Raw genomic sequence first — 15093 nt, forward strand, 5'->3', positions numbered from 1 at the left:
CCTGGCCGCAGAGCCCCACCCACCTGACGGGGGCGCAGTCACGCTGGAGCTGTGCGGCCGCTGAAGCAGGCTAAGACCTGGAAGGGTTTTATGGGGAGCTACCCAGCTGGGATTGGGGTGCAGGAAGCTGGAATCCCAAACACCTTCGCAGTAACCTCCACCCAGTCTCTCCCACGGGAGTGGACTCCTGGAAGAGACTGGGAGAGGACACGGGGCTTAAGCATAGGGTATTTGGACAACCTGGAGAGAAGGGTCTTAGATGGTCAAAGCAGAGGCACCTGTTAGAGAGTCTGTGGCTCTAACAGCTGCTCACGCTCGGTGATTCAGTCAGCTCAGGGAGGACTAAATGATTGGTGGGGACTCAGCCCAGGACCCAGACCTTCACCAGGCTTGGAAGGCTGTGCTGCCTGCCTCCCCAGGGAAACACAGCTCCAGCCGCCAAACTACCCAGAGCCCACTCAAGTGTGTGTACACCCAGATCCCTTCTGTCTCAGAGTGGCGTCCTCCAATAGGGAGAACCAGGGTTCAAATTAGGACCCAACAAAACCAGGAGATTGAGGAAGAGCCCCCTTTCAGGTTTGTAATCTCAATTTAGGGAGACCCTTTCTCAAAAAAATAAAAATAAAAAAAATAAAAGAAGTCTGGGGATGAAAAAAAAAAAAAAAAAAAAAAAAAAAAGGAGGAGGAGGACGAGGTTCTGTTCTCCTGAGGATACTACCTCTCCAGGCTTCAGACTTCCAACTGTGCACTAGGAAGGTACAAAACTGTTAGGGGAAGTCAGGAAATTGGGTCCTAGCTCACTCAGTGGTGTGTGGCATGATCCTGGACAGAGCCCCCTACACACACACACACACACACACTCTCTCTCTCTCTCTCTCTCTCTCTCTCTCTCTCTCTCTCTCTCTCTCTCTCTCTCTCTCTGACTCAATTTCTCTGTCTGGGGGCAGATAGGAGGATGGGATTCAGATGGTCTGAAAGTGAGGGGTCACTACTCTCTCCCAGGGAGGGATGGTCCTGTCTCCTCTGGATAGTGGCCAGGCCATGTAGCCCCTGTGTCCAGGACCACAGTCACTGCTCTGATACATTTCAGAGATGCTGTGGTTCTTTGCGGCTCCCCCATCTTCTCTCCCCTATCATCTTTTTGGGATTTTGATTGAAATTAAAATCCTGTAAAGTGCTGAGGACACAATGTTAGAACTGGACAGATCCTCAGAAATCAAATTTGTTCCTATTGTACAGCTAGGTCCCAGGACATAGTAATGACCTCAACATGAACATGCAGCTAGTCAGGGACAGGGTTGGATCTAACCCAAGGCTCTGCTATCTGATAGAGTTGGGAGCTTACATCCTACTGCAGGCTGCTCCTGACCCTATGTCCAAAGCTGGTGCAGTTTATGAAATTGTTGGCCATGGTGAGTCATGGCATAGCCAAAGGGTGATGCAGCATGAGGCACCCACACACACACACACTGTCTCTGGTGAGCAGAGTTAATCCCCAAGCTGGTGTTTCTTGGCGCCTTCGAGGTGTATTTTAAATTCTGTGAAGTGACTAAAAATATGCTTCAGTGTGTTGGGTATGAATGACTGTGCGACAGGGTTAGGAAAACATTTCATTCTGAAAGTTGCCTGCTGCCTCTTGCCAGCTTGTTGAACTCAGGCCTGCAAAGTCAGATGAGGGAAGTTCCACTGGGTGGCCTGTGATGACAAGTGATTAACAGGCAAGGACAGATCTAGGAGCTCCCTGGGGATAGAGCTGGGCCCAGGCAATGATCTTCAGAATGATATGATGGTCCAGCTTAAGGAGTGCCTGGCTGTGGGATACTGCCCCACGGAGGAGCTGAGCTGCACCGCATGCTCCCTTTCCCTCTCCCTCCCACTCCCCATCCTTTCCCCATATCCCTGTCTGGAGAAACAGGACTTTCCCCTGCACCCAAAAGAAGAGGATTCATTTTCTGTGGCCTTCCCTTTCCACCACTGGATAGAGAAAGAACCTAGAGCTTTGAGTCTTTCGAATTTGGGAGAACTCTGAAGTGCCACCAAGCAAGCAGTCATTCCTTCTGTGTGGATTTTTCTGGAATTTTAACCAAAAGACAGTCTTTAGTGTTGGTTCTGTATGGGATAAAGGACTATCAAAGGCAGTGTGATGCAGAGGACATTAAGCCCTTTCTGGCCATGTGGTCCTGGGCAAATCACAGTGGCTTTCTGAGAACCTCTGGCAATATTGTGGGACCATCACCCATAGAACTTAAAGCATTCTTATCTCTGTCTCACTGATGAAGAGACTGTGAGGCCCAGGAAAAGAAGTAATTTTCCCAAGGTCTCATACTTAGCAAATGATGGAACTTGGACTAAATCCAGGTGTGTTTACCTCCTAACCCAGCACTTCTTCAAATACCCCACAGTGCTACCCTCAGCTTCTAGAGCACTGAGTTTTCTTATGGGTGCAACAGGAAACTTGCTAAAGGGGCTTCTGATTAGGTCAAAAACAAACAGGCACAGGACATTAATGGCCATTATTCCAAGCACAAGTGTTCTTGGAAGTGGTAGGGTAAAACAGAGAAGCAAGTTTCCCAAGGGACTTCAGAGCCTTTACTATGAGAGTGTATACTATGAGTCTCCAGACTCATAGAGGGAGGCAGAGACGCCATGTGCCCTTGTGACTACAGTTCTCTAAAAACATTCAGAAACACTGGCCTAGAATGTACCAGCTCCCCCAAAGCTGATAACTGAAAGTTCAGTCCACCTTTCCTCTGCTCATCTCCACACATGGGAGTGTCTCCAGGGTTCAGGCCTCAGTTTCTTCCCTTCTCACTTGGCACATGCTCTCTTGGAAACCTCTCACCCATACTACCCAGGCTTTCAGGAATCACCCATGTGCTCATGACACCCCAACCTCCATGTCTACATGTGCCTCATCTCCGAGCACTAGATCCATATGCAGTCTCCTTCACATACCCCCTGCCCAGGGATTTCACAAACACCTTAGCTCAGCACATTCAAAACTAAATTTCTCATCCTTCCCCCAAACCTGCTACCACCTTGGTATCATTTATCTCTTGACAAACGGCACCATCCCCCATAGTGTCACCAAGAAGGAGACTTGAGGGACATTTGGGACTCTTTCTTCTTCCTCTCAAATCTAGATACACAATTTTTTTCCAATTTCCCCACTGCCTACTCTATATCTCCCTGGACCCTTGTAAAGCTCAACACCACCCATTCCAGCACCTCCTTCCAGGCTTTTCTCCATTGTGCCTGACATTAACTTTCTAAATCACATATGTGACCCCATCACCACCTTTCACAAAACCTTCCCATGGATCACAACTGCCTGTAGGATTATAAGTATCTAAGTTCCTTATGCAGTCTCCCAGACCCTTTACAAACCTTCCTAACCCATGACAATCTCCAACCTCAGCTCCTACTACCCATCTCTCAGAATTACTCCTGAACTCAATTACAGCCATTATACTTTCTGGAGTCTGGGCAAGTGGCAAGAATTGGGTCACTTGTTTTAGTCCCTGCCCTCCCCTCAACAGAAAAGCTCTGGTCCTGCTAACCTAATGATGGTTCAGGACCACGGAGAGCGTCACAGTGCAACCCCCTGCCCCCTCCCCTGACCCTTTAGTAGGACTCAGCCTAACTTTCTACCTAGCTCCCTCCTCCCACTGGTCCTTCAGAAACCCAGCACAAACATGACTTCCTCCATGAAGCCTTTCCTGACCCACCTGAACAACCTTCCTCCATGAAGCCTTTCCTGACCCACCTGAACAACCAGTCATTTCCTCCTCTGGGCTATTGAGTAACCTGTGCATCTGATTATGTTTGTATAAGAGACCACCAGCACTAGCACCCCCTGACAAACCATGAGCCTTGAGGACTCATACCCTGTCTGATTCATCTTCACGATCGAGCACAGAGGAGGTACTTTGGAAATGTTTGTTGATTGAATGAGTAAATGACATTTAGCAGGTGCAGGAAATGTGTGTTGATTTGTATCATGTTTCTGTTGCTCTGAGTGACTCAGACACCAGCCAGATTCCCCTCCTGGCCCCTCTAGAAAAGGCATTTTCTCCCTGTTTGGCTCCACCCTCCATTAGTCTCCACCTGCCATTTGCCTCCACCCTTAGATTAGCCTTCCCTAGAGGTCACCACCCACAGGTGGGGAGAAGGCACCTCTTCTCTGCTCCTGCTGTTGCCAAGCAGAGGACTCACTGGAACACCCCATCCCCCAGCCTGAGCCTGCCTCATGAGTCTTGTTCAGAATGCCTCATCTCTGCCTCTCTCCTGCCTGCTCAGAACAGATGGCACTGAGTCCCCACTAACACAGAAGTTCCTGTTCTATCATCTGAACATTTTTAACATTTTCTAAATTATAGAAGTTTCAGTCCACTTTGATCATGGACTGAGACAATCAGAAATGAAGAACTCCTTGAGGGACATTGAGCCCAGCCTCTTCACCATCCCATGAGAGGCTACATCCTAGGGAGGATCAGTGGCCTGGCCAAGATCATTGCAGTGGACACTGTCTTTGTTTTTGGCTTTTGTCACTTTCTTCTTTCATTATTTTTTGCTTGTTTTTGTTTTCATGGAGCTGGGTATGGAAACTAGCACCGCACACATGTTACCACAGAGCTATAGCCCCAGTCTTGCTGTTTTGTTTTGATGATTAGAATTCATTCATTCCTCTTTTTTATAGCACTCTGGTCTCCTGGTCTTAATGGAGTTATAAATCAAGGCGTGGGCATAGCATCTTAGCTAGCCCAACTAGACTTTTATGTTTTAAATCTTGAGTAGGTGGCAAAAGAACAAAGAAAAAACTGTCTAGAGCTCTGAAGAAGACCCCCAAATAAGATGACCCAGCAGTGGATCCCACCATTATGTATAATTATAAGGCACCAATAAAAAGGAGGAAAAAGAACAAATGTTTAAAAAGGGAGTAAAATGGCCCAGGAACCCTGGCTCCTGAAACTCCAACCTGCCCATCAGTTCTGTAAGCTCCTGATATGCTTTCAATAAATGCCTTTCCTACTTAAGTCAGTCCAATTTCTGTTGCATATAACTCCACATCCCAAACTGATATTGTCTCCCAGAGGAGTAGATGCACCTGTACCATACACCTTGTTGGGACAAAATATAGCTCCAGCCACTTCTGCTGCCACCTGCCTGCATTTTTTTTTTTAATTTGATTGGTACCAGGGATTGAACCCAGAGGCAGTCACTGAACCACATCCCCAGCCCTTTTATATAGATATATTTTATTTAGAGACACAAACTCACAAAAGTTGCTTAGGGCCTCACTAAGTTGCTGAGGCTGGTTTTGAATTTGCAATTTCCTGCCTCAGCCTCCTTAGCCACTGGGATTACAGGCATGTGCCATTGTGACTGGCTCCTGCCTACTCTTCTATAGCTCAATAACCTCGTGAGTCCACCCAGGCATGGAGGAACATCACACACTTCAGAGATTGGGCCAGACAGACTGAAGGCTGGTGTTGCAGAGGAACAAGCCAGGGTTAGAGTGCAAGAATCTAGACCCACGTGCTCAACCCCAAGCCTTAGGTCAGAGTGGAAGGAGAGTTTTTATCAGTACTTTATAAACATCCCTTCACGTGCTTACAGACCAATATAGAGATGAGCAGGCACACAGACACAGGGGCAGCCAGGATCTCACCTGGCAGTCATTAACATGTGAAGTAAGCAAGGTCAGACTTGAGGACTTGTCCTGCTGAGTAGCATTTCCCCTCCTGTTGACATTCCCAGCAAACAAGTTCGGAGTATCAGCAACTAGGATTACCCAACAAGTGCCCTTTAGGCCTGGAAGATGTTTCCTGTTTACCAGACTCCTTTACTCTAGCCTGAGTGGTCAGGCTCTCCCAGCCTCTCACAGACCCATACCTGAGACCTCAGCCTACTGTGACTGGCCCCAAGGAGGCAGGAGGTAGGAACTGAATGAAGCTGGAGCCTGTCAGGGGGAAGGTTCAGACTAGGAGCCAGGCTTCTGTGGGTTTAGACCCAGCCTGAAAATCACATGAGGCCTGAACTGGAAAAACCATGTTCAATTCACCTTTTGCACTGAGAAATCTGTAGCTCCAAGAGAGACAGGAGGCAGCCCCAGTCAAACAGCCAGTGAATGCTGAGGTGGCCCACGGTGTCCCAGCTCCAGCCCAGACTGGCTGCCTCCTTCTCAGGAGAAAGCAGCTATCCTCACAAGTGCATTTCCTTGGAATTTCAGGGAAGCCTGTTTGCTGAGCTCCCGGGTGAAGCCATGGAGTCAGTGGCTGGTCAGTTTGGTGATGCCCACTGTGAAGGAAGGACTGAACCTGAGGGTCGGGAGCAGACTGAGCTGGAGAGTCCAGCTCCTAGGACCTGTCACAGCCAATGAAGAGCAGGGAGGGAACCCCAGGAGGCAGGGAAGGAGCAGGCAAAGGTCAGGAGCTGTGCAGGGGTCAGGCCACTGTTCTGCCTACAGCTGCTTGGAGGCAGACACAGTGGAGGTGGCAATCAGCAAGTGAGCAAGTGATCACCTGGCTGGGCTCCAGAGGAGGGGACAGCAGCTCAGGTTCCTGGGCAGAAAGAACATGCCTCCCTACTGCTGCCTGCCTGGAAGCTGTTGGTCTCCTGCAGGGCCCACTGAGCCCAGCTGCTCTGAACCCAATGGCAAGTGTGGGTCCCACAGAGCTGGCCCTCCCCTCTAGGTGGTGCTGGGGTCAGAGTGTGGGCTGGGGGCAGGGAACATGACACAGCCAAGAATACTAGTGCACAGTCATACAAGCCCCTTTAAGTGGCTCTGGGACAGTTGTCTCTGTTTCTGTTCAGGCTAGGGCACCCCTCCAAGTGGTTCTCACTTTAGGGACCACCCTGTATCCTTCAACTTGACTGCCCACCTCTTCTCCTCTCCCTCCTCCTTTCTTCAGAGGCACGCACCATGAGGCTATAAATAACAGAATTGTCTAAAGACCTGATATCCATGGGCTTTGTACTGATCACACTTTAATAGGAGTCCATCAGCAACCAGGCTAAGGACTCTAGACTGGAAGGACCTTGTGCGGTTACAGGCACAGACACAGGCCTCCCTCAGAGGGTGTTGACAACTCAATTCCCAGCCCAGCCACTGACCCTGCCAGCTTTCTAACTGGGAGTGAACAAGCAGCAGGTGCAACTCAGCCAGAGTCCCTGAGTCACAGCCAAAGGTGGGCAGAGGCACTGCCACTGTGGGGCCAATGGGAGAAGTATGGGCAGAGTGGGGGGGGGGGGGTCTCCTTGCTGCAGGGCAGGAGCCTCAGGGGTCCTCTGTGGAGGCACTGATACCAGAAAGCAGGCCTTGGCTCTCCATGTCCTTGCTGTCCAGGGTTCCTGCAGGAGGAAAGAAGTTCAGCTGATCCAAAAGGAAGCAGAAAGGGTTTTGGGACTAGGCCTGGGAACAACATGTCAGGAAATCCTCTAGCTCCAATTTGCAAAATAAATTAAAGATCCAACCCCTTCACACTACTGTCAGTGCCACTACCGTGGTCTTAGCACCACTGCTCCATGGGATGCTTTCAGAACTTCCTGTGGTCTCTCTGTCCCAACTCTGAGCCCAACAGTCTGTTCTCAAGTAACAGCAATGGTGATGCTTTCACAATGGAAATCAGACCCCATCTGGCTCTTTCTCTGGAAAACCCACAGTGGCTCCCATCACACTCAGAATTAAGGCCACAATCCTGACAAGGATTTCCCCAGCTCCCCCTGCCCTCATACTTATCACTATGCCCCTTATTCCTATTCCAACCACACTGGCCTCCTTGCTGACCCTCGACATATTGGTTACATTTCTACCTTAGGGACTTTGCACTAGCTGTTCTCACTGCCTGTAGCCCCTTCCACCAGAGAGCTGCTAACTCCTTCACTTCCTCCAAATCTATGCTCCAGTGTCGCCTGTGCAGAGAGGAGCTCCCTGATCTCCTCTGGACAACTGCAACCTGCCCAACCCATCCCTCTCTACCTCCTTTTCCACTCTATGTCTAGTTATAGCACTCATCACCTCAAATACATTACATCTCTCAATTTTCTTTCTTTCTTTCTTTCTTTTTTTTTTATTTCTGGTCTGGTTCCACTCACTAGAGTGTCAGCTACTTGAGGGCTTACTTAGACTTGGCCTAATTTGGTCATTCCCCAGTATCAGCAAGCTTGCCTGGCATATAGCAGGAGTGTAATAAACATTTTTGAATGGAAAAAAAAAACAGCCAGAGGCTGAGGGGATGGCCAGTGTTCCCTGCCCCTTAGGTGTTCAGCCCTGAGCCCAGCATGGGTACAAGGGGCAGGAGTACCTGTGTCAGGCTGCTGGGCCTGGGCCTGGACCTGGGCCTGGTCTCTCTCCAGGTACAGTGCAGTTAGCAGGAAGCAGCCGCCACCCAGGGTGATGACAAAGGCACAGCACAGGAAACTCTGTTGCAGGCTGAGGAAGCGCTGCAGGTAGGAGTCCAGGCGCCTGGCCCGCAGGGCACTAGAGATCTGCCAAGGAGAGAGGGCTGTTGCCACGAAAGTGTGGAACCTCCCCAAGACCCTCCCCACCCACACACTCAGACACGCCTTACAAGTCCAGTGAGATAGGGGCTGCCTGCGTCTCCTAGGACATGGCCCACTGTGATCTGAAGCGCCTCTGCTGTCCCCCGGCACCTGGGCACCACCACAGACTGCAAAACACGGGAATACCACGGGAGCTCCCCCAGCGAGGGCATAGAGTAGGGATCCCCTCACACCCACTTCCTCTTCCTACCTGCCGTAGACCTGTGGGGCTGGCCAGGTGAGTGGGAGGGGAGGGAATCAATGACCCCCAAGGCTAGAGCACTGCACTGGCACATCAGGCCCCTCTAAGGTTCGGAGGGCCTCCCCAGTGCCCAGGGATGAGGCCCCTGATTGGTGTCACCCCCCTCGAGAGTTTGCTCTTGAAGTGAAAAGGGACTGGGCACAGTTGTGACAGCAGTGAGGACACTGGGGTATCCCAGCTTAGGGACCATGAGGCATTAGTGCATACTGGCAGGGTGAACAGCCACGGGTCTGCATGTGCAGGCAGTTAGGGCAGGGGGATACTCAAGTCCCACTGTGCAGAGACCAAAAGCAGCCATGCTGGGGAGGCCCACACAGCTCTGTGGAAGAGGGTAAGAAAGTTAAAAATATAAATTCTGGAGTCAACTTGTCTGGGTTCCAGTCCTGTATTCCCCCACCCAATGGCTGGGTGACTTTGGGCAAGTCACTTCACTTTTCTGTGTCTCATTCCCCAAATGGGAATTATAATAGAAACTACCTCCAGGGTTGCATTCATTATCATTACTCAGCTGATATTTCACGTGGACGCCTGCCCTGTAAGCAGAATGCTTCTGGTACATGCTGTGCCTTCTCCCTGCCAAGCCTCCCCTTCTCTGGTCCAGTGGGAGCATCTCTATTGGTCATTTAGGACTTACCTTTGCATCACCTCTGTGAAGTCTTCTCAGAGTTTAGGTGCTTTCTCTGAGTTCCCACAGCTACCATACACGCCCTAAGTGAACGCACGCCACCCAGGGCTGGGAGTGTCCTTTCTTTATTCACCTCCCCTTATCCCTCACACTGTGTAGGCAGCAAACCTCTAATTTCTCTTGGGGTCAGTATAGTAAGACATGAGGCACAGAACAGACTAGTGAAGGTTTGCCAAACAAATAAGGTAGAACTTTCTGGAAGACTGGTCCCAGAAGAAACCCTACTAAACCTAGAGCTTCTGCCCACTAGGATAACCATAGGGAAACTTCCTACCCTGAAGCCTTGTCCCCAAGATCTTAGTGTTCATAATCTGAGTCCTTCAGAGAATAATAATGATAGCCCTGTGCAGTGACTCGGGTGAGGCAGGAGGATGGCAAGTATGAGGACAGCCTCAGCAACTTAGTGAGACCCTGTCTCAAAAACTAAAAAATCCAAAGGGCTAGGAGTGCAGCTTAGTGATAGAGTGCCCCTGGGTTAAATACACACACACCCATACCATAAAGAACATAACAAGGATAATAATTGCTAACATTTATTGAATACTTCCTGCATGTATTTTATATATCAACTTGAACAACCCATGAGGGAGATATGATAATTATCTGCATTTTATAGATGGGAAAACTTTCACAGATGCCCAGGGCCACCCAGCCAGGTATAAGAGGGCTGAGATTGGATCCCAGACCTTCTCCCTCCAGGGCCTGTCTTTTGACCACTCTGCCATTATGGGCAAGGAGGAATCTGCATTTCCAGTAATATTTATGCATATGTTACAGAATGTTTATAAAATGAAGAGAAAGATGAAGAGGACAAGTCCCTCAGTAGCCCTGCAAACCAGCAGGAAGACAGGCAAAGGCCATCCAGGCAGGGTCAGTGGCAGGAAAAACTTGGAGGTCAGAGCCCAGAGGCACAGTCTCTGGATTCCAGAACTCCAGAGGACAGACACAGGGAATCTGGTAGAAAGAGGCCTCGCGTGGGTGGGCAGGGTGGAGTGGCACGTATCGCCGTGGGTGATGTCAGTCCTGGGGTCACGGGCACTGAGCCACTCCATCCAGGTGGTGAGACAAGCTGGGCCCCTTGCCATCTCTGGGACCTGCCAGCAAGCTTGAGAAGGAACTGACCACAGCTTTGCACCTTCCACAGAACTTTCCTCTCACCCCATAATTATGTGATTACTCATCAAAGGTTCTGGGGAGACAGGCAGGGCTTCCTAGAGGGAGGGATTTGAATGTCCAAAAAGATCCATGGGGTTGCTGAGGCTGCTTGGATCCTCAGAATAAGGTCCAGGCAGGCTGGCCCGTTTCTTCCCTCCCAAGAACCCCAACCTGCTGGGCCCAGACCAGCTACCGCTGCCAACAGTGGGAGAGGGAGGCCTATTGTGGGTCCCCATTGTCTCCTACACAGCCAGGGATCAAGGCTGGGCCCACAGCATCTGGAGAGCCCAGGAGATAATTTTTTAAATGAGAGGCTTTTCGGTTCCCAAAAATCTAGGCTTACTCTATTCTGAGACAAAAACACCTCTGTTGTCGTCTCGCCCTTTTCAGAAGAGCTGTTCCCTTTATAGCCCAGGGCGAAATCAGCTCCAGCCAGGGGCTCACAGAAAGTCGGATCCACAACCACCAGGTGCAGCCTCCCTGGCAGCCTGCCTCCTGTGCTGCTTGCTCGGCCCTTAGGCCCAGACACCCCTGGGAGAGTGAGACAGACATGTGAGCAGACGGCTACCTGGAAGGCAGAGGCTGAGCAGGGAAGCATTGAAATGTAGGGCAGAGGGGAAGGAGGGAGGACTGTAACCTCTGAGGGGAAATCTGCTGAGGAGGTCAGAGGGGAGCCTGGTGCTTGGATTCCAGAACCCCAACAGACAGACCTGGAAAAGAGGCAGTGAGCTCCCCTCTGCTCTGCTCCCCTCACTGGGAGGTAAGGTGAGCTGGCTGTGGGCAATCCTGACAGAGACCAGATAGAATGCAAGATTGGGAGGGGGCTAGAGACTCCAAGAGCAGGTTTGAGGAGACAGAGAGCTCAGCCCAGGGAGATGCAGGATCAAAAAAGACATGACACTATCTCAGCCTTCCTGGGAGCAGGATCCTCTGACACCCAGCTGGTCTAGGGGAAGTTGCCAGCAGTGGACCTTGGCTGTGACAACTGCGTCATTTTCATAAATGCAAAGCCCCAGAGGAGACAGGGGTTGCTCAGGGTTACAGAAAGTGAGCTCCCCTCTGAAGAGCCTGTGAACAGGGGCCTGGTGGGAATTGTGCAGAGTGCACTGGATCAGCACCCTGCAGGTGTGCTCTGAGGAACACTGGATCTGGATCACTCAGGAAGTTCATTAGATATGCTGATTTCTGGAACTACCATGGACTCATTGAATCAGACTCAGAACAGAGGGCCTGGACTTGGTAACAAACTCCCCCAAACCTGATTCTTATGCTTAATGAAGTTGGAGAGTCACTAGGCCAGAAAGTCCCAGAGACCCCTTCCTTCTCCAGAGAGAAACGAGATTCTCCCCTTTGTGGATTAGGAATCAAAGAGAGCAGTGGGGCCCACACCAGCAATCAAGAGTATGCCTGATGCAGTTCACTTCCTCCTTATAGCCTAGAATGTAAATAGCAGGTAGTACCAGTCTATCTTTTGTACAATGAGCAAAACAGGCCCAGAAAGGTTAAACCACTCGGCCAAGGTCACACAGCTAGTGAGTGGCAGGGCTGGATGTGAAAGCAAATGAAGTGCTGCAGAGTCCTCAAGCCTGGGCTCTGCTGTCCTCTCCCCTCTGACTCTCCCATAGGCTCCCACCTTCCAGAAACCCAGTCTCTCCACCCCTGTTCTCCCCTTAGCCCATGGGGCTTCCTCTCCAACCCAGAGCTATCCACCTGAATCACTCCCTCTCCTCAGCGCCCTGCCTGTTAGTTCTGTACCGGATGCACACACACACCCTGGGGCCTCCTGGCTCCCTTAGGCTCTGCCCAAAGAGAAGCTCACCTCCCATCTTAGGAGTTCAGGCTGACAAGGCCTTCCTTTACCTCCTGCCATGTACCTGTCCCCTGCCTCTCCTGCCCCTGTCCTGGACCCCACCCCTTTCTCACGATTCACCCCCACACACACACAAGGCCTCCTCTCTCTAGGCATTAGCCCCTCCCTGTCCCCTGGAGGTTGCTCTGGCTGCCTCTGAAAAGGCTAACTTCCTGGAACCTTCTACCATGTCTAGGCACTGTCCTCTCTCTCCTCCCTTGTCAACGTGTGCCCTTCCGCTGCACACATGGGGTTCCCATAGCTGCCCCTTGCCTGTGTATGCCCTGAGGTCTCTCCCTCCTCAGCCTCTTCTCGGCCAGGGAATCAGCAGTGTGGGGGAGCTCAACTCTGGGGGCTGCAAGAATTTTTCTAGCTCCCAGAACCAAAGTGCAGGAAGGTGGTCCTTGGCCAAGGGACCCCTAGGAGAGGGAAAGAGGGCAAGATGCTGCTGGGGCCGTGGGCCTTGCTAAGATGTGGGAGCTGGAGGTCTCTAAACCAGGGAAGGACCACAGGGAGACCTGGGGAGTTGGATCATGTTCAGCCAAACTACAGCTGGCCCCGGACTCCCCCCACCCATCGCTCCCCCTCATGCATACACACTGCCTCTTACTGCCTCTTAGCTCTCTAAAGAGCCTCTGCCAGGTTAATCATTCCTGCAAACACAGACACCAGGCGACACCGTGCAGTCTTCACATAACTGTGGAGCTGTCATGTGGAAAAAGGGAGCCGCAGTGGGGGGCCAGCAGAGGAAGCTGCGGGGGGTACATTCAGCTCCCTTTGAACCACCCAAGAGATTACAAGCTAGGTTGGGGGGCGGGTGTTCACCTCCCTGTGTCCTAAGCACTTCCCTGCAGGCTGGCTCCTCACCCCAGCAGTAGGTTATGATTGCCTCTCTTCATAGACAAGGAAACTGAGACCCAGAATCATTCAGCAGGTCTGTGGTGGAGTTTGGGCTGGAACCCAAGTTTCCTGTCTAAAGGGAAGGACAGAGAAGACCCCCAGCCCTGCAGCTGATATACTTCCTGGGAGCCGAAGACAGGGCAGCCCTCTGAGGATGGGGTGACAGGAGCTGCCCAACAGGGGGCAGAACATCTCAGCAGGGAGTGAGTACCTTGTCAACAGTAGTATTCAAGCAGGCTTTGTTGGCTAAGTAAATGACTACACATCCTCATGACCCTTTCAGACTCTGATTCTAGGATGCCAGGATTCCTTTGCAGAATAGAAGAGGAGCCGATGGAAACCTCAGAATCACTGTGAGAATCCTGGCCAGTGTTCTCTGTGCCAGGCACCAGCAAAAGGTTCCCATGAGCAATCTCACTTCACCTTCAAAACAACCCATGAGGCAGGGACTAATACCATCCCATTTTACATATAGGGAAACTGAGGCTCAGAGACACAAAGTGACTTGCCTAGTCACACAGCCAGTGGCAGAAGCAGGGATGCAACCCAGGTCAGTTTCCTGAGACCAGGCCCATGCTCCTTGCACTAGGCAGCCCTAGGGCCCTGGCTCCTCGAGCCCAGCCTGCCAGGTGGCAGCAGGAAGGTTCTTGGGGTGCCCCAAGGCCTGGGAGACTGCTATCAACAAGGGCACAGCCCTTCAAGGTGTTCAAAGTACTTCCCTGCCTGTGACCAAGAAGGAGGCAGAGAGACTGAATAGAGTATAAGGCTTGGGGAGGGACTGAGCTGGACTCTGGACATTACAGAGTCATGTGGTCAGGACAGTGTTAGGCCTCATTATAGCCCAAGTCATCCCCATGTGTGACAGCCCATGATACACCACTGGGGTGGGCTGAACACAACTGGGCTCAGTGATTACTGCCCTGAGGTCCAGCATCCATCTGCACATGCCTGACTGCAGGCTTGATGAGAAGTAACTTGGTAAAGAAAGGGAAGGAGGAAGCTGGTCAAAAAGTCCAGGCTCTTTGGGCATGGCATATGTCTGTAATCCTAGTGACTCAGAGGGCTGAGGCAGGAGGATCAAGAGTTCAAAGCCAGCCTCAACAAATTAGCAAGGCCCTAACAACTCAGTAAGACCCTGTCTCTAAATAAAATATGAAAAAGGGCTGAGGATGTAGCTCAGTGGTTAAATACTACAGGGAGTTCAATCCTTGGTACAAAAAAAAAAAAAATGCCTGGGTTCCAGTCCCCATTCAGAGCCTTGGTGCTGTATGACCTTGGTCCATACAGCACCTCAGTGTAATTACACCTGCTTCCATTTGCTCATCTGCAAAATGAGGGTGACAATCAGAGGAAATGTTTGAGAGTGTCCAGGGACCTGGGGTCCAAGGTAACTCAGCAGTGGTTTTGGTTCCTCCTCCCCAGGACCTGAGGTCTCTGAAGCCACTCCCAGCCCCCAGGCTGCTTAACAACAAAGGACCAATCCTGAGCTGGACAGAACCAGCTCCCCCTGCTCAAGAGGGAGCCCCTATACCTACCAGCAGGATGTCAGCTACCACGGCCCAGTTGCAGGACAGAAGCAGCTCCCCGAGGGCCAGGAACACCTGTGGACAGAGGGTAGCCTGGTTGATGTTCCCCCAGCCTCAGTTACTATTGCCTCCCTACAGTGTCTCTTCCAACCTGTGAAGAAGAGAAACTGAG

General features: G+C 51.2%; 1 protein-coding gene across 3 annotated transcripts in view; it reads right to left on the reverse strand.

The window, feature by feature from the left end:
- Positions 1 to 5320: 5320 nt before the first annotated feature.
- The window catches only part of SPNS3 (SPNS lysolipid transporter 3, sphingosine-1-phosphate (putative)), a 70619-nt gene continuing 60846 nt past the window's right edge, over positions 5321 to 15093 (reverse strand). For 2 of the 3 annotated variants that reach the window (XM_079134100.1, XM_079134098.1), the window contains exons 9-12: positions 14931 to 14996; positions 8574 to 8672; positions 8307 to 8490; positions 5321 to 7353 (exon numbers count right to left, since the gene is read on the reverse strand). In XM_079134100.1, coding sequence (XP_078990226.1) covers positions 7280 to 7353; positions 8307 to 8490; positions 8574 to 8672; positions 14931 to 14996 — 423 coding nt within the window. In that variant the 3' untranslated portion in view covers positions 5321 to 7279. The remainder of the gene's footprint in view (positions 7354 to 8306; positions 8491 to 8573; positions 8673 to 14930; positions 14997 to 15093) is intronic. The other variant, XM_079134099.1, reaches the window with a different exon arrangement.

Source organism: Sciurus vulgaris (genome assembly GCF_902686455.1).
Source record: "Sciurus vulgaris genome assembly, chromosome: 3".
Taxonomy (NCBI): Eukaryota; Metazoa; Chordata; class Mammalia; order Rodentia; family Sciuridae; genus Sciurus; species Sciurus vulgaris.